The 24133-nt window shown below is 56.2% G+C and overlaps 1 protein-coding gene across 2 annotated transcripts; it reads right to left on the bottom strand.

Annotated features, from left to right (window-relative positions):
• Positions 1-5020: 5020 nt before the first annotated feature.
• ACAP1 (ArfGAP with coiled-coil, ankyrin repeat and PH domains 1) lies at positions 5021-23648 on the bottom strand. Of its 2 annotated transcripts, XM_075908002.1 has the most exons (24): positions 23393-23648; positions 20764-20821; positions 20205-20324; positions 19497-19550; positions 18960-19018; positions 18470-18653; positions 18059-18103; positions 17610-17705; positions 16816-16890; positions 16163-16275; positions 15934-15985; positions 14390-14490; positions 13286-13397; positions 12430-12635; positions 12149-12218; positions 11857-11951; positions 10803-10969; positions 10653-10691; positions 10234-10418; positions 10017-10126; positions 9763-9873; positions 9628-9677; positions 8647-8783; positions 5021-7936 (listed from the first exon to the last, which is right to left on the bottom strand). In XM_075908002.1, the coding sequence occupies exons 1-23, from the start codon at positions 23443-23445 to the stop codon at positions 8683-8685; spliced, it is 2256 nt and encodes a 751-aa protein (XP_075764117.1). In that variant the 5' UTR covers positions 23446-23648; the 3' UTR covers positions 5021-7936; positions 8647-8682. The 2 variants fall into 2 exon arrangements, with proteins under 2 accessions (XP_075764117.1, XP_075764116.1); XM_075908001.1 differs by having other exon boundaries at positions 5021-8783; positions 23393-23647.
• Positions 23649-24133: the final 485 nt, after the last annotated feature.

Genomic DNA, 24133 nt, shown 5'->3' with positions numbered 1-24133 from the left:
TAGGGGAATGTCTACACGACAGCGCTAATTCAAACTAACTTATTTCGAATTAGTTCATTCAAAATAAGCTAATTCGAAATAATGCATCTAGCCCTAAAAACTAATTTGAATTAGTGTTCGCTAATTGGAAATAGCATGTCCATACTGAGTGGACCCTGAACTGAAGTAAAGGCTGGCCAGGGCATCAGGTTAGGACTTAGAGGGTGGAGCTGCTGCCTGAGGCTAACTGAGCTCTGTGCTTAAAGGGACCCTGCCCCCACCCCAGACAGACAGTTCTCAGGATTTCCTGCTTGCTTGTCTACCTCGTTGAGGGACAGCAAAGCAGTCCTGTCTTGGAGTGCCCTGAGTGCCCACACTCAGCACATCACAGCACTCGGCCATCAGCCCGGCTGCACTTGCCGCAGGCTGCCATCCGGGTGGTCCATTGGGGGGCTGTCAGGATCCAGGAGGCCCTGCAGGAGAGCTTCCACCCCGAGGAGCCCACAGAGCCACCCCAGTCCTCCCCATCGGGGGCTCGTACCCCATTCCTCCCTCACCTGCTTCCACTTACCCCTCCCTAGCCCCGCTTCCTGATGTAAAAAAAAAAAGGACATGTGTTCAAAAATAGAAACTCTCTTTATTTAACAAAACTGGGGGTATTAACATCTGGGGAGACTGGGAAAAGGAGGTGGGAAAGGGTGGGAGAGGGAAACCTGGGAGGAGGGAGCTGGAAGGGGAAACCAGGGGAAGAAGGAGGAGGGGAAATATAAAACTATGGTACGCCCACATCTTGAGTACTGTGTACAGATGTGGTCTCCTCACCTCAAAAAAGATATTTTGGCCTTGGAAAGGGTTAAGAAAAGGGCAACTAAAATGATTTGGGGTTTGGAACAAGTCCCATATGAAGAGAGGCTAAAGCGACTGGGACTTTTCAGTTTGGAAAAGAGGAGACTGAGGGGGGATATGAAAGATGTATATAAAATCATGAGTGGTGTGGCGAAGGTGAATAAAGAAAAGTTATTTATTAGTTCCCATATTATAAGGACTAGAGGACACCAAATGAAATTAATGGGTAGCAGGTTTAAAACTAATAAAAGAAAGTTCTTCTTCACACAGCACACAGTCAACCTGTGGAACTCCTTGCCACAGGAGGCTGTGAAGGCTAGAACTATAACAGAGTTTAAAGAGAAGTTAGATAAATTCATGGAGGTTGGGTCCATGGAGTGCTATTAGCCAGAGGGTAGGAATGGTGTCCCTGGCCTCTGTTTGTGGAAGGCTGGAGATGGATGGCATGAGACAAATCGCTTGGTCATTGTCTTTGGTCCACCCCCTCCAGGGTACCTGGTGTTGGCTGCTGTCGGCAGACAGGCTACTGGGCTAGATGGACCTTTGGTCTGACCCAGTATGGCCATTCTTATGTTCTAAGCTCAGGGTCGGGGGTCTCACTGGACCAACTTGATTTTCATGCAAACCTGCTTCTGGGTCCACATGTGGCCTCGGTGGCCAGGCTGGCAGCCATGTGGCTGTAAATGGCCGCGTTCCTGTGCCTTGTGTGGAGATCGTGGATGCTGGAGGCCTCCCCCCAAACCTCAATGAGGTCTGCGATCTCCACACTAGACCAGGCAGGCACCCACCTTTTGTGGCCCTGGGCAGGCTCCTATGAGCTGCCAGCCTGGTCCTGGGAAGAGGCGGAGGGCCTGGGTGGCAGCGGGTGGCTGGCTCATCCCATGCCAGGTGCAGGGTCTGCTGGCTGGATGCTGGCAGGCTTGCAACTGGCACGGGCACCATAGGCACATCGTGCCTGTTTAAGGGCTCCGGGGCCACGAGAGGGGCAGAAGAGTTTCCCTGGTTTGGCCCAGAGTGGCCACCAGGGCAAGCTGGGAAGGGCTAGCCTCCAACTAGTTCGAATTAAGTGGCTACACAGCCCTTAATTCGAACTACTTAATTCGAACTAGGCGTTACTCCTCGTAGAATGAGGTTTTCCTAGTTTGAATTAAGCGCGCCGCTATTTCAAATTAAATTTGAAATAGCGGTTTGCATGTGTAGCCTCTATTAAAGTTAATTCGAACTAACGACTGTTAGTTCGAATTAACTTTGTAGTGCAGACATACCCTAGATTCTTCTGACAGGCATTGACTTGCTGCTGGTGCCCCTTGGGCACAGCCACCCCATCTTGACAGGCATGAACCTATGTTATGGTTCTTAGTTGGTGCTGTTATCCCACTGAAATGCTCCAGCCTGGTGGAAATCATGGGGACTGAATGTATCTTAGAAGCTATTGGGCTATAAATCTACTGGAGCATTTTGGACCTCTGGCCAGACTCCCATTATCCAGCAATGTCTGGAGTTCACCTTTCCCCTACTTCAGCCAGACAGCACCTCCCCATCTCAGGGCTGCTCTTTCCATGGTCCTAATCCACAGCTGCTCCTGGGTCAGCCAGTGGGAACTGACCCAGAAAAGGGAACTGAGTTGTAGGTTATCTCCTTGGGCTGAATACTTTTTCACCCCCTCTAATCTTTGGAGTCACCATCAGGGCCATGGCTTTGTTCTACACGGATCACTAAATATGTATATTCTAGGTAGCACTAGCCCAACAGGCTGTAGGCAACTCTTAGAACCTGTCTTTTTGAGTAGCCACAATGCTGCATGCTTAGATTCCAGGTACCTCTAGCCCTATGTTCTAGACATGACTTCAGAGCCCAGCTGTCCATCAGATAGTTGGAACACTAGAAGCTCTAACCCTATGGGTCATGGGCAGCTCCTCAACTTGGCTTCCTAGATAGAATACAATATACTCTGGGTTCTAGGTAGCTCTAACCTTGTGTGTATCTAGAATGTGGAGCATGCAGTAAATCTAGAATTTGAAGCAGATAGTGTTCTCATTACTTGGAAAACTGGATTCAGGAGATGCTCATGACCCCCAAGGCCTAAACCTATAACCTGCATACAATCCCAGCCTCAAACTTTCTTGGTGACTACTCCAAACCTATGTTATAGAAATTGCAATCTTGCTGGGTTGTGGACACCCTTGTTCTGAGTTTACCCAGGGCAGTTAAGATGCAATTCCACTCTTGCTGCATTTTAGAAACCTCTTATTGGCTGCATTCTGGGTTCTAGGTAGCCATGACTAGTTGAATCCTAGGCAACTCTAATCACCTGAAGCGTAGTCAGCTCCAGCTTAATACACCGCATGATACTTCCTGAGTTCTAGATAGCCTTAAAATGTGTGTTCTATCTGCATCCTAATAAAAGATTTAAACTATTTTTCCCAGCATGTTCTAGACAGCACACATATGCATACTGAAGTCTATGGTGCGTTCTAGAGTCATCAGACCATATAAACTATAGTCCACTAATGAGCACTGGGTCTAGGTGTTCCTAAAATGATGTGTGCTGGGTACCCCTAGTATTGTCTTGCATTCTAGGTTTCCTAAGGGAAATGACCAAGAGTTAGAGTTTCTTTCCCTTGCATCTGGGATTTCCCTTGTGGCAGGAGGCCTGGTCCTCCTTATCCACCACATTTCTGTTCCTGTTCCATAGCTTCTCTTTCCAAACAGTGATGTGATCTAGAGGAAGCTGAGAATTTAACTCACTAGAATGGAGCCTTCCCTGGTCTGCCTGCTGAGAATGGAAAATAGCAAATGCTTTCCACCCAAGAAGCAGATGTGACAAGGGTGCTGAGTGAGAGGGATCTCCCAGGACAATTGCCCATCCTTGGATTAGGACAATAACATGGAACTGGAGACATGTATATCCTAAGGAGGAATGAAAATGTTTGGAGGGATGGGAATCATAGCAGGCTAGATTCTGAACTCAGTTCCACTCCAGTTGAGTCAATCATGTAAATCCAGAGTCCCTCCAATTCCTTCTCAAAATATTATTCCAGAATTATACCTCACACCTGCTCTTTCCTCTGGCTGTTCACCTTGAAATTTGTATTTGACTCTACTGAAAAACACAGCACATAGGCAACCCACTGCAAAACTATGCTTTCAGTGTGAACCTAGCATGAGGTCCAGGTCTTCGTCCTCCTGGATTCTCTCCCTAGCTCTGGGAACAAAATCTACTGGTTAGAGCATTCCCCAGTGCTGAAGGAGGAGGGGGAATGTCTTGTGGGTTAGCACTGGAGTGGGGCAACATGGACAGGCTGGGAGCCAGGACTCCTGGTTGCTTTCCCTGGCTCTCGGAGGGGAGTGGGGACTGGTGGGTTAGAGCAGGGGGGACTCCTAAAAGCTGGTACCCTGAGTGGGGGGGTTATGGTAACTTCATGAGCAGCCAGGGGAGTAGGATCTCAGGGGTGCATGGCAGGGCTGGGGTGAAATTCATCAGCATTGTGGGATTTGCACCCAGAGGTGCCCCCCGTGCCCATGGATCCAAGGTCCTGGCTGTGCCCTCCCATCCCCGGAATGCCAGTCAGTGGGGTAAAGAAGTGCTGCCCCTCCCCCACAGCCACTAGGGCCAACCCAGAGCTGCCCTCTAGTGGAGATATGCTGTAATGCAGGGAGGCATGGCCAATGCCACCGCACGCTAGGAAGATGGCAGGTATGCTAGGACCCTTGCACTGCCATGGCTATGGGGTCCCTCTGTAATTGGCTGCTCTGCCCCAGAAGTGGCTGCATCTCAGTGCTGGGCCAGAGGTCCCTGTGTAACAATCCACTCTGCGGCAGATTGGGACACTGTGTTTCATATTCCAGCCTGGTCTGTTTATTGTATTTGAAGAGATGCCCAAATGTCTTATTGCTCCAGCAAGGGATGTGCCCCTCCAGAAAAAAAAATTTCAACCACAGTGGGGAGAGGAAGCTCTGTGTGTGCAAAGTGAAGTGGCAAAAAATACATGGGAGAGAGTTAAAACAACAAACAGGGAGGATGGTGCCACAGAAATCAGGGCTGGCCTTACCATGAGGCGAACTGAGGTGGCTGCCTCAGATGCCGGACTGTGGGGGGGCACCACTAGGACCCAGAGTGTAGAAAATTGTGTCTGCTGCTGGTGCACCTGTATTCTCTCTGCTCTAGATGCATAGAGATGGTGGAGTGCTGTGCTGGAGGAAGGAGGGCACAAGAGTTATTTTATTTAGTTAGTTATTTAAATATTTTTACCCCACCTATTTAAAATATGGATTACAAGAACAAACAAAAAAAATACAGATATATATAGAAATTTAAAATATAAGAATTTAAAATATGAGACCTCAGAAGGACACAATCAACTAAAAACATAAAGAGAGGAGGAACACACATATGCAGACTCAAACATTAATAAAAGCACGAATAAAAAGGGGGCTTTAGCCTGACGCCGAAACAACGCTAGTGTTGGCGCCATGCAAATATCCTGAGGAAGAGAATTCCACAGCCTGGGAGCAAAAGCTGAGAATGCCCTGTTCCGTGTAGATGTTAACTTATCTCCACAAGTGGGGGAACACGAAGCAAAGCCTCCCCAGCTGACCTCAATCCCTGGGCAGGTTCATATGGGAGAAGACGGTCCTTCAGATACCCTGGACCCAACTCATTTAAGGCTTTATAGGTCATAAGTAAAACCTTAAATTGTGCCCAGAAACATACTGGAAGCCAGTGTAGCTGCCGAAGCACTGGCATAATGTGCTCTGTATAACTACTGTTAGTTAAAACTCGAGCAGCTGCATTCTGGACCAGTTGAAATTTCCGAAGGCTCTTTAGAGGCAGCCCTACATAAAGTGCATTACAGTAATCCAGTCGGGATGTAACAAGAGCATGGATCACTGTGGCCAACTCATACTTGTTCTGTAAGGGTATGTCTACACTACCCCCCTAGTTCGAACTGGGGGGGTAATGTAGTCATCTGCAGTTGCAAATGAAGCCTGGGATTTGAATTTCCCGGGCTTCATTTGCATGAAGCCGGCCGGCGCCATTTTTAAATGCTGGCTAGTTCGGACCCCGTGCCGCGCGGCTACACGTGGCACGGACTAGCTAGTTCGGATTAGGTTTCTAATCCGAACTAGCTGTACACCTCGTTCCACCTTGTGGATTAGAAGCCTAATCCGAACTAGCTAGTCCGTGCCGCATGTAGCCGCACGGCACAGGGTCCGAACTAGCTGGCATTTAAAAATGGCCGGCCGGAACGAGGTGTACAGCTAGTTCGGATCAGGAAGCCTAATCCGAACTAGCTAGTCCATGCCGCATGTAGCACGGGGTCCGAACTAGCCGGCATTTAAAAATGGCGCCGGCCAGCTTTATTCAAATGAAACCCGGGAAATTCAAATCCCGGGCTTCATTTGCAACTCCGTATGACTACATTACCCCCCCTAGGTCGAACTAGGGGAGTAGCGTAGACATACCCTAAGAGTCGCAGCTGGCGGATCAAACGAAGTTGCCCAAAGGCACTCCTGGCCACCGAAGAAATCTGATTTTCAAATGTTAAAAAAGGGTCCAGGAGGACTCCCAAGCTGCATACCTGTTCTTTCAGGGGGAGAGTAACCCCATGTAGAACAGGTGCCATGCCACATTCACGAACAGATGGCCTCCTGATCCACAGGACCTCAGTCTTATCTGGATTCAACTTCAGCTTATTTGACTTCATCCAAACCATCACTGCCTCCAGACATCAATTTAGATCAGTCACTGCCACACCTGGTTCTAATGTCACAAGGAAATAAGAGTTGGGCGTCATCTGCATATTGATGGCACCGTCCTCCAAAATTCCTTATGACCTCTCCTAGCGGCTTCATGTAGATATTAAACAGCATAAGGGACAAGATGGAACCTTACAGGAACACATAGCACAATCGCCACAAGGTCGAATAGCAGCCCCTTAGCTCCACCTTCTGAAAGCGTCCTGACAGGTAGGACCGGAACCATTGCAAAACAGTGCCTCCAATACCCAACTCCGTGAGGCATCCCAGAAGGATATCATGGCCAATGGTATCAAAGGCCGCTGAGAGGTCTAGGAGAATCAACAGGGATGCACTCCCCTCGTCTATCTCCTGGCGTAAATCATCTACCAGGACGACCAAGGCTGTTTCAGTTCCAAAACCAGGCCTAAAGCCAAACTGAAATGGATCTAAGTAGTCTGTTTCTTCCAAGAAAGCTTGGAGTTGCAGCGCCACCACCCGCTCGAGTATCTTGCCCAAGAAGGGAATATTAGCAATTGGGCGATAGTTATTTAAGTCATGTGGGTTCAGCGAAGTCTTCTTGAGTAACGGTTTTATCACTGCCTCTTTCAAGGCAGCAGGAACCATACCAGATCTAAAAGATCCATTAATAATTCCCTGGACCCAGCCAGCCATCTCTTCCCGGCTAGATTTAATAAGCTACGAGGGGCAGGGGTCACGTGGTCGGTCACACTCCTCCAAGCACCTTGTCCACATTCTCAGTCTGCAATAGCTGAAATTGATCCAGAGAAAAAAGACTGGGTGGTGCACTCAACACATTCTGTGCCCCACTTACACAGCAACCAGAGTCTAAATCCAACCAGATGCGGGCGATCTTATTTGCAAAATGCTTTGCAAACAGATCACAGCAGGGGGCCAAAGGCTCCTCTATTTTGTCACGAGTGCCAGACTGCAACAGGCCCCGCACTACTCGAAACAATTCCGCTGGACAGCACTGTGCAGATGTGATACGGGTGGAGAAGTAGCTTTTCTTCACTGTCAGCACCGTCACAGAGTAAGCTCGCAGTTCTGCTCAACCAGCAGTCGATCAGACTCAGCTCTAGTTCTCCAGCGGCGTTCTAGCCATTGCACAGACTGTTTTGCTGCCATCAGCTCCCCAGAAAACCAGGGAGCAAGCTTGGCTCGACTGGTCCGAAGAGGGTGCGTAGGAGCAATCATATCAACTGCCTGGGCTACCTCAGTGTTCCATGTATCAACTAGGGTATCTACAGGACCATTTGCCATAATGGCTGAACAATCCCTCAGGGACCTCAGAAAACCCTCCGGATCCATCAGCCTCCGAGGGTGGATCATCTTAATTGGTCCTCTGCCTCTGTGGAGGGGAAGGTCAGCGATCAGTCCATGACAAAGGGAGTGTAGCCACATCCCTTATCCCAAGAACTCTATCACCGTTAGTCCAAAAAAACAAATTGAGTGTATGACCTGCAACATGTATAGGGTCAGTTATTTCTTGGGGTAATCCTAGGGTGGTCATGGTATCCCTAAAATCTCGGGCCGGACCAGACAAAACAGCCTTGGCGTGGATATTTAAGTCCCCCAAGACCAAAAGTCTCGGCGTCCTCAATACTACGTCCGACACCACGTCGGCCAGCTCGAGCAGAGCATCTGCCATATAGCGAGGTGGGCGGTACACAAGCAGCATACCCAGACATAACAGGCAGGCAGGAGAAAAGGTGGCATGGGGGCGTCATATGAGCTCCCCACTTCAGGTGCCAAAATGTTGTGGGCCGGCCCTGACAGAAATAATAAATAGGAAGGGAGGGTTATAAGATTAGCCTCTTCCCCTTAAATGGGGGTGGAGAGAGGAACTGGGGCCACAAGGGCAAAGGATAAGCCTCTTCCCAAGTGGAGGTGGGGGGAGAGAGATGAGCTCGACCCATACACCCCCCCACCAAGAGTCACATCAACACAGCAGAACAAGGGGAGAATTAACAAGGCTGCCAGGGGGTACGTGAGTCCCTGCTGCTTGGTTGCCCTGCTCAGCTGGGGAAGAGGGTTGAGCTAGGAGTGGGGATGCCCCACCCCAAAAGGCGACGGATCAGCAGCACCCCCCAGCAGCTACAGCGTGCTGAGTTTTAGGTCACGGCGGTTCAGCTTCTCGGGGTTGTCAGATGCCATCAGGGAGAAGTCCCGGAAGATGTCGAGGTATGTCTCGTCACCTGGAAGGGCGAGGGTGTGTATGTAGGGGTAAGGGGGAATGAGGAACCCCCAGTCTCGCTCCACAGCCCCTTGCTAGCCCAGCCCTGCCCCACACAGCTCTGCCAATGTGTCTCACCCCCGACCCGCACTCCTGCCAACCTAGTCCAGGTTTCCCCCAGCTTGACCCAGCCTCTCATTCGCCGCTCCTGCCAGCCCAGCCCTGGGCTCCCCCAGTTCTGCAAGTGCCCCAGTGTGACAAAGTGCGGGTTGTATTCCCTCTGTTATGTTGCATATGATTTCTAATGTCCTGTACTGTATTGTAGCAAGCCCAGGGTGTGCCTCTGTTTCCCTGGGCACTGCCCCAATATCTAGATGGTGGTGGGAAATCTGGTGGGAGTGTCTCCCTCATATACACACTGACTGATGTATTCTGAACCTGAGCCCAGGAGGGGTGTATGACCTGGTGTGACCAAGAAGCAGGACAAAGGCAGGACACGGGGCTGGCTGCAGGGAGGAGACAGGCTGCTGGTGTATGAGTGAGTCTCACTGGCTTGGAGCACAGGGAGAGGGTGAGGGCCCTGGATCTGGGCTCCCTCTCCCCAGATGGAGGGTGTTGGCTGCTTCTGGTTCCTGTGCTGACAAGTCTGTTCTATGTGGTGTCCCTGTCGCCTAATAAACCTTCTGTCACGTCTGGCTGCAGATGGGGGTGCAGGGCCCAGTGGCTCCCCTCCCCTCAGTAACAGCCTCACTCTCATCATGCAGCCACTGCTAGCCCAGCCCAGAGCTCTCCCAGCCTCTCACCCCCACCACAGCCCCTGACAATCCAGCTCTGCCCACCCAGCTCTGCCAGTGCCCCTCACTCACCTGCCTGTCCCTGCGCAACCTCTGCCTCCCGCATCTTGGCCAGCCGCAGCCTGGGGATGGGGCAGAAAATGAGACATGTTCCCATCCCCCATCTAGCTCCTCCCTCCTCCCCACACCCATGGGGGAGGGACTCACAGGGTGACGATGTCCGCGTCGGCCTGGTCGATGGCGATGGACAACGGGTCCTTCCCCTCCGCATCAACTGCGTTGAGATTGGCCCCTCGTTTGAGGAACAGGCAAGCCAGCCTATCACAGAGTGGAGTCGCATGAGCTGGGGGTGGGGTGCACCGGCCCATCTGCTACCCTCTAGTGGTCAGGCACGGAACTGCAGCCTCCCATGAAATTGCCCCTGCCCAGCTGGGTGGGTGGGTCCCAGCCCCCTGCCCTACCCGGTGTGGCCCAAGAGGGTGGCATGGTGCAGGGGTCCTCGTCCGGCGCTGTCCGTCTGGTTCACGTTGGCTCCATTCTGCAGCAGGAATTCACAGGCCAGCAGGGAATTCTGGGCAGGGGAGAGAGGGAGTGAGCTGGGTCATGTGTCCCTGCTAAGTAGCCAGGGAGGACGGGAGTGGGACAGTGAGAGGCGAACTCCACCCTACCCCTACCTACCACAGCCACAGCCTGCAGCAGAGGGGTCCGGCTCTCCTCGGCAGCGTTGACCCAATTGACATCGGCACCATGGGCCAGGGCATCAGCCATGGTGGGCAGGTTCTGGTTGCCAGCGGCCCAGTAAAGAAGCGCCCCCGGGTGGAGGCTGTGCAGATCCTCAGGGGAGGAGCCAGCCTCCCCTGGCTCTGGACGGGTGGAAGCAGGAGAACTGTCAGGGATCTGGGCAAAGCCCCCCCCCCCCCCTCAGCTGCCTACCCATGATCACACATCCCCCCCAGCTGCACCTCCAATGGCCATTTATCCCCCCATCACCCAGCCAGTGTAACCCTCCAAGCCTCTCCACAAACATTAGGACACATCCCTCACCCCAATACCCTGCCCCCAGCTACACATCTGCCCTCCTCTCCCCCACATCCTACCTGGGATTCTGCTGTTGTAGGCCAGGCTGCCGGTGCCACCTGCAGGAGGCAATGAAGGGGCTAGGTTATCACAGATCTCCCCTTAAATTCCCCCCACAGCACCTCCCCTGCAAGAATCCTTACTCCCTCCCAAGGCAACAATTCTGGTACCTGCAGCTCGACTGATGCCACCCGGTTTGGGTTTGAGGGCAGGTTTGGGGGGGCGATCCCGGTTATGGGGGCCCCAGCGCCCCACCCGGCTTAGCCGCGCCTCCGGAAGCTTGGTAATAAATTTCTTCTCCACGTACTTGGCCCGGATCCAGCTCTCCTTTTCCGCCCTGGAGGGAAGGTCACATGAGGTGAAATGGGGTAGCTGCTGGGGGCAGGATGACACAGCCTTAGGGGCGGATTTCTGGGTTGTGGGGTGGGGGGCCCACTGTGATGAAGGAGGAATGTCAGTAATGTTTTCTCTGACTATGATGTGTATGCATCATTTTCCCCTGGTGTTGCGCAAGTGACTAGGCCATGGGTTGGGGGTCACTGACCCACAGAAAAATCAGTTGAGGGCTGCACACAAGTGAGAAGCAAAGAAAAAAAAGCCCAAACCTTTGGGGGCCAGATCCAGGCAAGCCAGGGGCCACATCCAGTCCCTGGGCCTGAGGTTCCCCATCCCTGGACTAGATGGTGGGATAAGGGAATGTGATCACTGAAGAAATGCCCAGACATGCAGGCCAGGTCCAGGGGCTCCAGGTGTGTCTGGGGGCCATGCAGCAGGTGTTTGGGACTTGGGAGTTGTGGGGAGAAAAGGCCAGATTCCCCCCTCCTTCCACTCCAGGATGGACTTGGCTGACATTTCCCTACACCTCTGTCCTACATTGTGCTCCCTGCCAACTCCTGCCTCTGGAGATGGGGGTCAGCCAGGAGTTCCTGGGGAAGCCAGGATGCTGAACATGCCAGCAACTCTGGGATACTCAGCAGGATTAGCTCGGTGACAGGGGAGCGGACTTCAGGGTAGTGGGGAAGGCATGTGGATAAGGAGTCTGGGGGAATCAGGTGAGGAAGGCACTGGGTTTGGGGGGGCTCATTGAGAGCAGCCAGGGTGGGAGCAGTGGGGGAGGGGCCAGGTGGATTCGGAGATTGCAGGGAGCATGTGGATGAAGAATTGACAGGTGGGGGTGGGGTTGGGGGTGGGGGTGGGGGTGGGGCCAGGCCATGGGGAACTCACCGGGAGCAGCCAGGCTGGGGTCTCTTAACAGTCATCTCGTCCACCCGTGCCTCATAGATGCGGTTCAGGGCGCTGTTCCCCAGCTCACACATCAGCTGGGGGACACAGAAGGTACCAGTCACAATCCATATTCCCCCAGCCCTGTCCCCCACTCCAGCGAGGGTCCCGGCCCAATGACCTGCTTACTCCCCTGCCCTCACCCTGTTCCCCTCTTACCCTCCCATGACCTCACAGTCATGCCTGCCCCCACTAACTCCTCCCATTTAACACCCCACACACACCCTCTCATTACCTTGACGAGCTCTGGCTCCCAGGAGTCCAGCGTCAGGGACCGAACCTTGGAGAAATGTACCCCCAGGCTCCTGTGGCAGAGAGAAATGGGGTGAGTGGAGCGGGGGCCTGCTGCCCCCCCCCACACCCTACCCCAGGGCTTCACACCTCCAGAGCCCAGCTGGGGGTTAGGCAATACCTGTGGATGTACAGCCTAGTGCCAAGGGAGGAGGCAGGCAGTACCAATGAATGCCTGAGCAATTGATGCACAGGGAGATACCCAGGCTGGGGGGCAGGCAGTACCTGTGGATGCCTGAGCACTCGATGCACAGTGTGATGCCCAAGTTGATGCTGGCCCACTCAGGTGCGGGCTCCCGGCAGTCGCAGCACTGCGCGTTGCCCTCCAGCCGCTGCACTTGGTCCAGTACCCGCTTGTCCACGGCCGTCCGCGGGCTCCGGCCCGATGCCTCCATTGTGGTGCTTGACATTGAGGCAGGGCGCTCCGGGTGCTGGGGGGACAGATGGGGGTCAAAATGCTGCCTGGACCCCCCACTATTCCCCTGCAGCCTCCCCTTCCTCCAACGTGTCCCTTGCCCCAAGCCCTCTCTTCCCTTAGGGTATGTCTACACTACCCCCCTAGTTCGAACTAGGATGGTAATGTAGGCAACAGGAGTTACAAATGAAGCCCAGGATTTGAATTTCCCGGGCTTCATTTGCATAAAGCCGGGCACCGCCATTTTTAAATGTCCGCTAGTGCGGACTCCGTGCCACGCGGCTTCACGAGGAGTAACGGTAGTTCGGAATAGGAAGCCTAGTCCGAACTACCTAGTCCGTGCCACGTGTAGCCGCGGGCACGGAGTCCACACTAGCAGACATTTAAAAATGGCGGCGCCTGGCGAGATGCAAATGAAGCCCGGGAAATTCAAATCCTGGGCTTCATTTGTAACTCCGGTTGCCTACATTACCACCCTAGTTCGAACTAGGGTGGTAGTGTAGACATACCCTTACAGCGTGCCCCAGTCTCCACCTGCAGCCCTCCTCAGCTCCCCGACAGCCCTTGCTCCCAACTTCAGCCCCCCCAACACCCACAGCACCCTTGCTCCTGACCCACAACCCCACAGGTGTTGGGAGTTGTGGGGGGGCTCCATGAGGTCCATACCTGGCTAGGGGGCTCGGCCCGCCCCTCGCTGAAGGCTGAGGCGATGCTGCTCTGCACAGCACTGAGCCAGGCCTGCTGGTGTCTCTCCGAGTCAGCCTGTAGCAGGCAGCTCCTGATGGAACATGGAGCATTGGGGGGGGCTCCATGGAACTCCCTGCCAGATGGGGCAGGAGGCTGGGCCCAGGGGAGACAAAGTTGGTGACAGGGGAGTGGGGGAGGGATTGCAGCCAAAGAATTGCACCAAGCTGGGAACACACGGAGTAGGGTGCAGCAGGGGGACCTTTGGCACTCACTTGGGGGTCAGCAAGGTGGGGTGCAGTGGGGGTGATCTGGCACCCCTACTGGGGAGGCAGAAGAGGTGCAGTGGGGAGGTTTAAGGGCCAGTGTTCCCTCTAATTTTTCCCACCCCCTAAGTGGGATTCTGTGTACCACTGTAGAGGGGCCATGCAACACAAAGGGGCCATGTGACATGGCACCTTCATACTGGTGCACGTAATAAAATTCATGTGGTGGAAGTGGGACCAAGGGGGTTGTAGTACGGGAGGAGGCTCAGGACTGGAGCAGAGGGTTGGGGTACAAGGGTGTGAGGGCTCCGGCTCGGGGTGTGGGCTATGGGGTGTGGTTGAGGGCTCCAGATATACTGCAAGGACAGATGATTTCCCCCCGCCTCCAACTCTCTCTCCTCGCAGCAGCACCTGGATTGCAGGAGAGGTGCCTCTCCCTAGTGGGGCAGCTCTGGGGCTGAGCCACAGGATGGGCGTTCCTGCTACACCCCCCAGGTTCCAGCTGGGTCCAGTTTGTCCCTCTCCTGGCCATGGCAGGTCCCCGGGTAGGGTCCTTGAGAGTCTGCCCAGTGCTATAATTAGGCAGATGCACAACTTAGAGGGAGTTTAGCTTAAGGGCAGCCAACGTAGCACTGATCTGGAGGGCAGCAGGGAGGGTCAGGGAAGCGCTAATTCAGGAGGTAGTGGGGAGGGTCAGGGGGTGGCTGGGTGATGCTGATTTGGGAGGCAGCCAGGAGGGTGGCACTGATTCACGGGCAGCGGGGAGGGTTGGGGACTGCTGGGGGGGGAGGGCAATACTGATCCAGGCAGCAGGACTCACTTGGAGGGTGAGACGACCTCGAAGCAGAAGCGACGCTCCTGATCGGGACAGAGTTTGACTGTGCAGAGCCGCAGGTCATCCACCACCACCGTCAGCACGTCCTGGGGGCAGAGATAGTACCCTAGAGCCCCTCCCACTTACATCCAGGTGTAACAATATGGCTTTTCTGTAGCCACAGGGCTGGATTAAGGGGGGGGGGACTAGCTGGGCAGCTGCCCGGGGCACCAACCTATGGGGGGCGCCTGATGGCAGCTCTAAGGGGTGCCGTGCGCCGTGGGGTGGGGCCGTGCATGTGTCGTGCGCCCAGGGGCGGAGCCGCACATGCACTGCGCGCCCACTGCCCAGGGTGCAGGAATGGCTCGAGCCGGCCCTGTATAGCCATGTTGGAAGGCCTGTGCTAGGCCTGAACCAAAGCCACCTTCTGCAGCCAGACTGAAGAGCAGCAGCCATTAACTGTAAGGCCTGGATTCACATACTCACAATTCCATCTAAATTGTATTAAAAAGTGTCACACCAGGCTGTGAGGAGGGGACTTTGGCCTGATAATTCCCCACTGTCACCAGATAAAGAAACAGACCTCAAGATGGGTAAAGAAAACTTTAGTCACACCATTCTGTCTGGCAAGAAACTGCTTATCAATACTTGAGGTTGTAGAATCCCCATTCTATGATCATTGTCATTACACTTTCCTATTGTTTGACTGTGATATCTCTGTCTGGTTTGTAACTGTTTCTGTCTGTTGTATAATTAATTTTGCTAGGTGTAAATCAATTATGGGGTATGATCGGTTAGGTAATTGTGATATGATTGGTTAGTAAAATTATACTAAAATATTTGGTACAGGTATAGCTAAGCAAGACTCAGGTTTCATTATATAAACTGGGATCCAAGAAGGAGAAGAAAAAAAAGAAGATCAGAAGTAACAGAAGCAGAAGGAAGGAAGCAAAAGGCCAGAAGAAGACCAAAGGGAGACAAGGAACACCAAGAAGAACTCACCTCCAAGAGCCAGCCTAAGATAATTGCTGCCAGGACTCTCCTGCACAACTGTGACATGCAGCAGCTAAGATCCAGAGAGACTGACCATGCCTGGCCAACAGAGAAAGTCTGCCTGCCTATATTAGGATTGGTGAGCATGACACCGTGTGCTTAGCATGTGTATTCTGCTTGTTTGGGAATTGTTAATAAATAGAGGATAAGGATATTACTGTGTGAGGCTCTTTCAGTGGCTAAAGATCCTGCCAACCCGCAGGAAGATGCGCCCTGAGCCCTAGGAATTGGGTGTGTAAATTAACAGGGTTGCACCTTGAGCCCTAGGAATTGGGTAAAGGTGTGTGTCCCTACAGTGTGGAAGGATTAGAGAAATTTTGCGGGTAATACGGGGGCAGAGAGCAAAGCCCCACCCAGGGAACAGAGCCAAGACAAGAACCCCCCATTGGTTCTCCAAGACCAGCCCCCTCTTCCGTACTGGGGGAGGGGGCAGACAATGGCCCCCAACCCACTCCTGGCCGTGTCCCCCACAACCCTTCTATCCAGGCCCTGCTCACCTTGGCCCGTTTCTGATAGACGAGTTGATTGCTCTGGATGGAGAACCAGCGTCTAGCAGAGAGAGGGGGCTGTCAGTGGGGAGACATGATTCCTGGGGGCGGGGAAGGAAGTGGGTCCTTAGCCCGAGTGGGAGAGTGGGGAGGGGGTCTCCATGGCCCTCCAGACAGATGCTGAGGTGCCTGGAGCAGAGAGGAGATGGGGGCGGTGAGGGAGTTGGGGTGCAAAGACCTGCTCCACGTCTTGAAGGCATTGCTGGCCCGCTTGTAGAGGTAGCCCTCCATCACCACCCCGTCCGGCGCCTCCCTGCGCCCTTCCAGAACCGCCTCGTCCTGAGATAGGTCCTGGGGGGGCAGAGCCGTCAGTGGGGCTAGAGATGGACCCACCCAGCCCCAGGCCCAGCCTCAAAGCCCTGACGGCCCCGTCCCCCACCCAACAGTCCCATTCCCTCTCCCATGGCCTGGCCCCACTGCACCTGCCACAGCCCCACTCCTACCCCGCTATCCCTGCAGTACACCTCTAGCATTGCCCCCACCCCTCCTGGGGCCTGCACCCCTAGGCCAACCCATCAGGCCCCACTTCCCTACCCCAACCTTGTTGCCCCCACCCAAGACCTCACCCCATCCCATGAGCCCCACTGCCCCCCTCAGGGCCCCATCCCCAAACACAACTCCCTGGGACTCACCCCGCATGCCTAGCCCCACTCTGGTATCTCCGAGTCCCACCCACTATGTTCAAGACCCGGCCACTCCACAGCCACACCCCCAACTCCCATACTCCTCCCCACAGCTGTCTCTCTCCTGCTGACCCCTCTCATCACCACCCACCCAAGAGACTCTCCTCGACACCTGCCCCCAGAGCTCCCACCACGGCTCCACACCCACCTTCTGCTTGATCATGGCGTGTCTCTGCTCCATGTCACGCTTCTCCCGCGCTGACTCCAGGACCAGCTGGTGCAACTGGGGGGAGGGGGCGTGAAGAACGGAGGTGAATTTCCCAGAGAACCCATCCCCCTGCACTGCACATGGGGCTGGAAGCCAGGACGCCTGGGTTCTCTCCCCACAGCATCTGTCCTTGGTGTTGGAGCCCTGCTGAATTTTCCATGCTCCCCTCCCCTGAACACCTGCTCTCGGAGGGGAGCCAGCCCAACAGCAGGAACCCCCCTAAAGACGGTAGGGGCAGAGGTCACCCAGCAGGAAGTCTGAAGTGAAAACAGGAAGCGGCCAAGCTGGATTCAAACATGGCAGCAGCTGCAGTTGGTTATTGGGGGGGGGGGGATCACCTATGTGAAACCTCCTCACTTGCCAGGCCCCATTACACGTCCACCTGCCCCCAACCATGTATCCCCTCCCACACTAACCCAGTGGTGCTCCCCTCCATCCGAGAGCCAGGCAGAGAACCCAGGAGACCTGGCTCTCCCCCTGCTCTAACCCCCCAGCCCCTCCCCCCCCCCCCCCCCCCAGAGCCAGAGAGAACCCAGGTACCCTGCTCCCACCTGGCTGAGGTGGGTCCAAAGGCCTAGGCTCCTTGGGGTGGCAGCATCTTCTCTAGGCAGAGGAGCCCCCAGACCCCGCACCACCAGCTGAGATGTAAGTCCCGCATCCCTGTCTGCAGCACAATCTCAGCAAGTTGTCCCCAGTCCCCATCTCCCTGCCCCCAGCCCACTCTGCACCCCCACCTGGTCCCCCAGCTCCCTGCGATATTTCTCCAACTCCTGGGCCAGCCGGTGCCCCTGCTCCAGGCAGGAGGCATGAGCATCCATCAGTGCCAGCATCTGGAAGGGAAAAACACAGAGAGGAGTCACAGCCTGGCTAGGCATCGCCCCTCACCCCAGTCCCCCATCCTGCTCCCCAACTCTGCCCCCTGCACTGCCACCCCCAATAGCAATGGCCCCATAGGTCCCTTGCCCCACACTGCCCCCACAGAGTTTTCCCATTCCTTCACACACCCCTACAGACCTCAATAGCCCCCAATTCTCTTCAGAGCCCCCTCACATGGACCAGCGCTGAGCTGCCCCACACAGCCCCTCATCCTTCCATCTGACTTCACAGACCCCCCAAGTGGCCTCCCTGCTCCCCACAACCCTCCCTTGGTGTAATAGGGCCCGTCTCCCCCCACCCGACTCACGAATTGCAGGATTTCAAACTTCTTCTTTGACTGGATCACGTTAATCTGGGGGGGAACAGAGGGAATCAATGGGCTAATTCTAGAGAGAACAGGGGGACCAGATCCACCTGAGAGCCCCCTCCCACAACTCCCCAGCAGTGTGCCAGCCCTCTTACACCCAAACTCTAGGTCCAGCCCTGGGCCCATCTCCCTTCCCTGCCCCCCTCCCCCGATCCATCCCTGGGCTCATCCCCCTTCCCTGCCCCCTCCCCAGATCCAGCCCTCGGCTCATCCCCATTTCCTGTCCCCATCCATCCCCCTGAACCCTAGATCCTAGCCCCTTCCCTACTCCCCATCCATCTCTCAAGCCCCAGGCCCCACCCCCACCCCCATCCATCTTCCTGCACCCCAGGTCCCATCCTGTATGCCCACCTGCAGCACGTAGTCGAGGGCGCGGGCACGAGCACTGGTGCGGGCGGCCTGCAGGGCCAGGGCAGCTTCCTCAGCCTCATGCTGCTTGCGACGCGGCACCTCGGCATTGTGGTGCAGGGCGCTGGCCAGCCCCTCATTGCCCCGCTCAAACTCCTTCCGTGCCTCCCGGAACCGCTTCATGTCCCTGCCACAGCCTGGGTCAGGTGGGCCTCCCTGTCAGCCCCTGACCCCCCTCCGCCCTGCAAACTCCACCCCCCCCAACCCTGACCCCAGCTTCTTGCTGCCCTGCTCAAACTCCTTCCACACCTCCTTGCTCCCAATTCCACTCAGCCTCCCCCTCCAGAGAACCCCTACACTCACAACCACCCTCCTTCCTCCATTTCAGTCTCTCATCCCCCCACACAAACAGCTCAAGCCACCTACTCTGCTTCCCCAGACTGCCCCCCAATACTCATGGGAATCCCCCTCCATCCTGCCACCCCAAACTCACTCTTTCACCAGGCTCTGGATGTGGTGCCGGGATGACATGTGGGTGCTGTCCAGGAGCTCCTGCAATGAACCCGGAAAAGGGGGGTCAGAGATCAAGGGGACTCGGGGAGAAGGAATCAGAGATCAGAGGACCCCTGGGGGGCACAGCAGTCAGATTGGGGAGCCTGGAGCAAGGGGAAAGAGGGGGTCAGATTGGAGAGACGTGGGAGGAGTTCAGAGATTGGGGGACCCCCAGAGAGAGGGAGAGGGGTTCAGAGATTGCTGGGGAGCTCGGTCAGAGACCGAGCTGAATAACAGTAGGGCCAGAGCTACTTGGGGGTCACCTGCATGCTCCCAAATCAGGGAAGGTGCTGGGGAAGGGAGCATTGGGGTCCCAAGGAGTTGGGCTGACCCAGGAGGGGCAGAGAGAGCCCACAACAAGGAGGAGGTGGGGGTCAGCTGGGAGGAAGAGGAGTCAAGAGGCATTGGGGGGCAGAGTTCAAAGCAGGGGAGAAGGGGGGGCTGAGGGAGGAGGTGTGGGAGGGGAAGCGTCTCTCACCACTTGGTTGTCAATCATTTGGTTGAGGCTGCAGGAGAATTTTTCCACGCATTCCTAGGGGGCAGAGCAAGGGGGAGAAGATGAGTGAGCGGCTATTCTCCCCACGCCACTGTGTGTCATTGCCCTGTGCTGCTTGCCATGCAAGGGAATTCCCCAGCCCCAAGGCCAAGCCTGCCCCCTCCACACACACACACACTTAGCACTGCTTTCTACCTTACCAGAGAGAGTGTCATGTGGCAGGAAGTTCCCCAGGAAAAGGAGAATTGGCACAACACTGCTCAATGGATCACCCACTCCTGATCAGAGAGCAGCATGGCACCTCCTAGCATCACACAGGAGCATGGGGCCAACACTGGCTGATGTGGGGGAGCCCCCCTCCCCCAGCTGAGCCCCTCCTCCCACCAATACCCCAGGGGAGCTGGGCAACAGGACCTACCCCCACATGTGATCACAAGGGCTGCATTGTGGGGAGAGGGACTGGAGACAGTAGCCAGCCCCACAAGCAGGGCTCCCTGGGACCCAAGGTCCCCTTTGAGCCGACTGGGGATGGAGGAGAACCAGATGGCACTTGTACCCAGCCCCATTGATCATGGGGCTCCACCAGCCCCTAATCTCCCCCAATCAGCCCCACGCTGCCTCCTGGGCTCTGATCTCCCCGCAGATTAGCCCCACAGTACCCTGCAGCCCAGAGGGGGGAAGGAGACTCACGCTCATCATGGGGTCCCCCTGGGCGTGCTGGGAGAGGTCACGCACGCCGACGACGAAGGCCTTACTGGCATTGCAGTACTGGCGCCCTAAGTCCAGCATGGCTGTGCAGAGCTTCAGCAGCTGTCAGTGAGACGGGGGGAGTGGGGTCAGCCACATGCAGCTGGGGCTACCCTGGACCAGCCCTTCCAGACTGAGCCCTGTCCCTCACGGCACCCTCCAGCCAACACCCCCCAAGCTCTGCTCCTGATAGCACCCTCCAGTCAGCCCTCCAGAGCCCTGCCCCCAGCTCCTCTAAACCAGTCCCCAGTGCCCCAAACCAGCCTCCCTCCAGCAGCCACCCCAGAACCAGCCCTCCCCTCTTCTGAACCAGTCCCCCGACCCTCCATCCAAATTAGCCTCACCCCCAACCTGCAGCACCCCACTAAACCAGCCCCCTGCCCTCAATCCCCTCCCTCCAAAACAATGCCCCATCCCCACACCTAAATTCAACCCCTCCCTCCCACAAGACAGCTCTGTGGAAGCCTAGATGCCTAGGTCCCATTCCCCACCCCCAGCTCACCTTCTCCAGCCGGGTCTCCAGCTCAGAGACATCACATTCCACACCCTCAACAGCAGCCCTGGGTAGAGGCAGGGGTTACAGGAGGATCCAGGGGTCACTAACTGCTCCCCCATCCCCATACAGAACTGTGTTATTGCAGGACCACCCAGGGATAGCTGGAGGGGCTAGCAGCAGGGGATAGAGGGCAGCTGGGGGGCTGGGCACAGGGTTGGTATTGGGGTCCCTAGGACAGGGGAGGATGGAGAAGGGATCAGGGCAGGGAGAGAGGTGGGATGGGGCTGCCTAGGGGGCGAGGTTAGTAGCTGGAGATGGGGGACTGGTGGAGTACTGGGGGGCAGGGTTTATTAGGAAATGGGGCAAGGGTGGAGGGGAGTCCCACTGAGTTATTGGGGGCTGGGAGTCTCTGACTGGGGGTTAGAGCTCAACAGAGCAAGGAAGTTCAGGCCATGAGGCAACGGGGGAGCAGAGCAAGTCTCAATGGGGCAGGAAAGGGAGGTGTCAGAGGGGATCAACAGGGGCCGGTGAAGAGGGCTGCACTCTTTTCAGGGGGGAGTCGGCTACACCCAAACCTCCCTCCCCCCAGAGCAGACGCTGCCTCTCATTCTCCCTTGCGGTTGCCTCTTTCCGGCCTGGCCCCGCTGCCTCCATCAGCCCCACAACCACTTCCTGTCACACAACCCCCCCGCGTTGCCAGGCAACTACCCCACACCAGTTACCGTGACGGCACAGGAGATGGGGGGGGGGGCAGGAATAAATTCAGAAATGGAAAAAAAAACCTTCCAAAGCGCCCCATGATGTAAGCAGAGGGGATTATGGGAGATGCACTTTCTGAGGCAGGGAAAGGGGCCTGTGGCTTGTCTCCTCAAGAAGTGCCAACTCTCATCTGGCCCTAGGGCAGGGACTGGCTGGCTGGGGCGGTGGGGCAGGGAATGGGGCATGCCCTCTGCCCACTCCCTAAAAAGGTGGGGGGAGGGGAAGTGGCAACAGATCTTTGTGGGGGTGGGGAAAGCAGCCCACCAGAGAAAACCCATCAGCACAGCTGAAAGGCCAGAGAATCAGCTGCCACCTTCCCAGCCTGGGATGGGAGGGTGGGGGGGTGGGAAGAAAGCAGGACATGGGAGGGAGGAGCTGGAGGGGATCATGGTAGACATTGTCCAAACCTAGCACACACCTATTTGAGGGATTTGTGGGGGGGATGTTGATCTTGGGTGGACAATCAAACCTACACACCCCATTCCTGCACTGGTGGGGGGGAGGGGAGTGACTGAGGGAGAGACCCAGGAGACATGGGCAGGGGTGTGTGTGTGTGTGTGCGTGTGTGCGTGTGTGTGCGTGTGACACAAACATTCCCAAGAAGACATGAGCAGGTGACACACACACACCCAAGAAGGACACAGGCTGCCTGCGTAGGTGCAAGACACCCCCGAAAAGGTCTGGCTATGACGCCCCCCGGGGTCCTGCTTGGGTGTGATCCTCATGGGGGTACATGTGTGTCTGTCCTTCAGGCAACTGCTCCAGGGTCCCGATCCCCGTGGGTGAGAGGAGTGTGTGTCTGTCCCTCCATCCCCTGCACCCAGGACCCCTGATATCTGTGGGGGAAGGGAGCATGTCTCCATCCCTTTGTCCCCTGAAGCCAGGGCCTCTGATCCCCATGGGGAGGCCGTGTGTTCATCCCCTTCAACCCCAGGACCTCTGATCCCCTTGGGGAGGACTGTGTGTTCTTCCTCCCATCTGCTGCATGCAGGGTCCCTGATCTCCTCAGGAGGGCCTTGAGTCTGTCCCTCTATCCCCTGCACCTATGGCCCCTGATCCCCATGGGGGGGGCTGGGTCACCCCCCCTCCTTTTGCAGCCTGCCTGGCCACAACTCTGGTTTCCGGCCCCCCGGGTTGCGCAGCACCTTGCACACCGGCCACTTCCTCTCCCGCCGCATATGCATGTGTGGGGGACAAATGTGCAAGAGGCTCATGCCACGTGGATTCACTAGCGTCTGGCAGAGATCAGCAGGAAATTGGCTGTGAGCAGGAGGGGGAGAGGGTGCAGGGTGTATGCAAGGGGAGGACAAGGGGCACAGGGAAGGGCAGAAGCAGGGAGGTGAAGGACGAACAATATGTGTAAGGGGGCACCTATAGGAGAAGAGGTGGGGTGGAAGACTATGGGGGAGTAGCATGGAGAGTAGTGAGGGGATCACAGCCCCCAGAATCCCTCCCCAATACAGGGCCATCACCACTCCACAGTTTCATCCCTGGGAAATGGTCCCCTGCTCCAGACTCTCCCTTCACCCAGGGTCTGTTTGGTCCAGGGAGTTCAACAGGAACCTGCCCCCCATATAACCGACTTGGGAACAAAGTTGGAGCCACTTATTTGCTACCCCCTAAAAAATAAACCAGTAGCTACAGAGGGCTGGGTCCCAGAGAAACACCACTCGCCCTCCCCCCACGGCCTTCTTAGCCCCGGGACCAGTTGGCACCAACGCCGGAGGCGCCTGGAAAGATGCGTAAAAGCGCACCAGCTGGCCAGGCGGGGGAGGGGGAGGTTTGAGCCCAGCGAGGGGTGGGAAGCCAGGACCAGGACCAGGACCGGAACCAGAAGCGATCCGGACTCCCAGCCTCAGCGCCGCGAGAAACCCACCTGAACCGGGGAGAGTCCTTGAGACACTCCTCGAAGTCCAGTTTCACCGTCATTCTGGCGATGGAGGGAGAGGCGGGGACTCAGCGCGGGCTCCCGGCCTGGAGAAGGGAGAGCGGCGGCTGTGGGGCAGGCGGCTCCGGAAAGCACCCGAGCCCCTGGCGGGGAGAATTAACGAGCCCCGGAGCGCGCCGCGCAGGGAGGCGCCACTACTAGCCTGGGCTGTGGAGAGCAGCGCGCAGGGCTCCGAGCGGCACCGCCCACAGTCCCGCCTCGGGGAGGGGTCCCCGGGCTCACGGAGCCCAGCCCCGGGGAGCGGTCCAGGAGCGGGCAACGCCCAGCCCTGGGGAAGGATCCCAGGACGCACGGACTCTAGCCCCGCTCTGGGGAGGGGTCTCAGGGCGCGCAATACAGCATGGGGGGCGCCTGGAACTAACTAGGAGCAGGGCTCTCAGGTGCCAGCTCTCGGCAGAGGGCTTTTAGGTTTGCCTGGCTCTCGTCCATAAACCCCCACCCAGGTCCAGCAACCCAACTGAGGGGGGGAAACTGCACCAGCCCCTCTCCTCCACACACAGATCCCTGTGTGGGCTGGGCCCCAATGGACAGATCCCGGCACCTCCAGCCCCCACCTTTCCGTGGGCACTGCGGGGGGTCCCGCCCTGCTGCTGTCCCTGCTCTTAGGGGCTGCGTCAAAGAGCTGCTGACCTGGTCCTTTCTCCAACTCCTAAAAGTGAGACCCACCTA

Source organism: Pelodiscus sinensis, chromosome 24 (assembly GCF_049634645.1).
Source record: "Pelodiscus sinensis isolate JC-2024 chromosome 24, ASM4963464v1, whole genome shotgun sequence".
In the NCBI taxonomy this organism is placed as follows: Eukaryota; Metazoa; Chordata; order Testudines; family Trionychidae; genus Pelodiscus; species Pelodiscus sinensis.
Note: the sequence above shows the minus strand (reverse complement) of the source record. Positions and strands in the feature narration are given on the sequence as shown.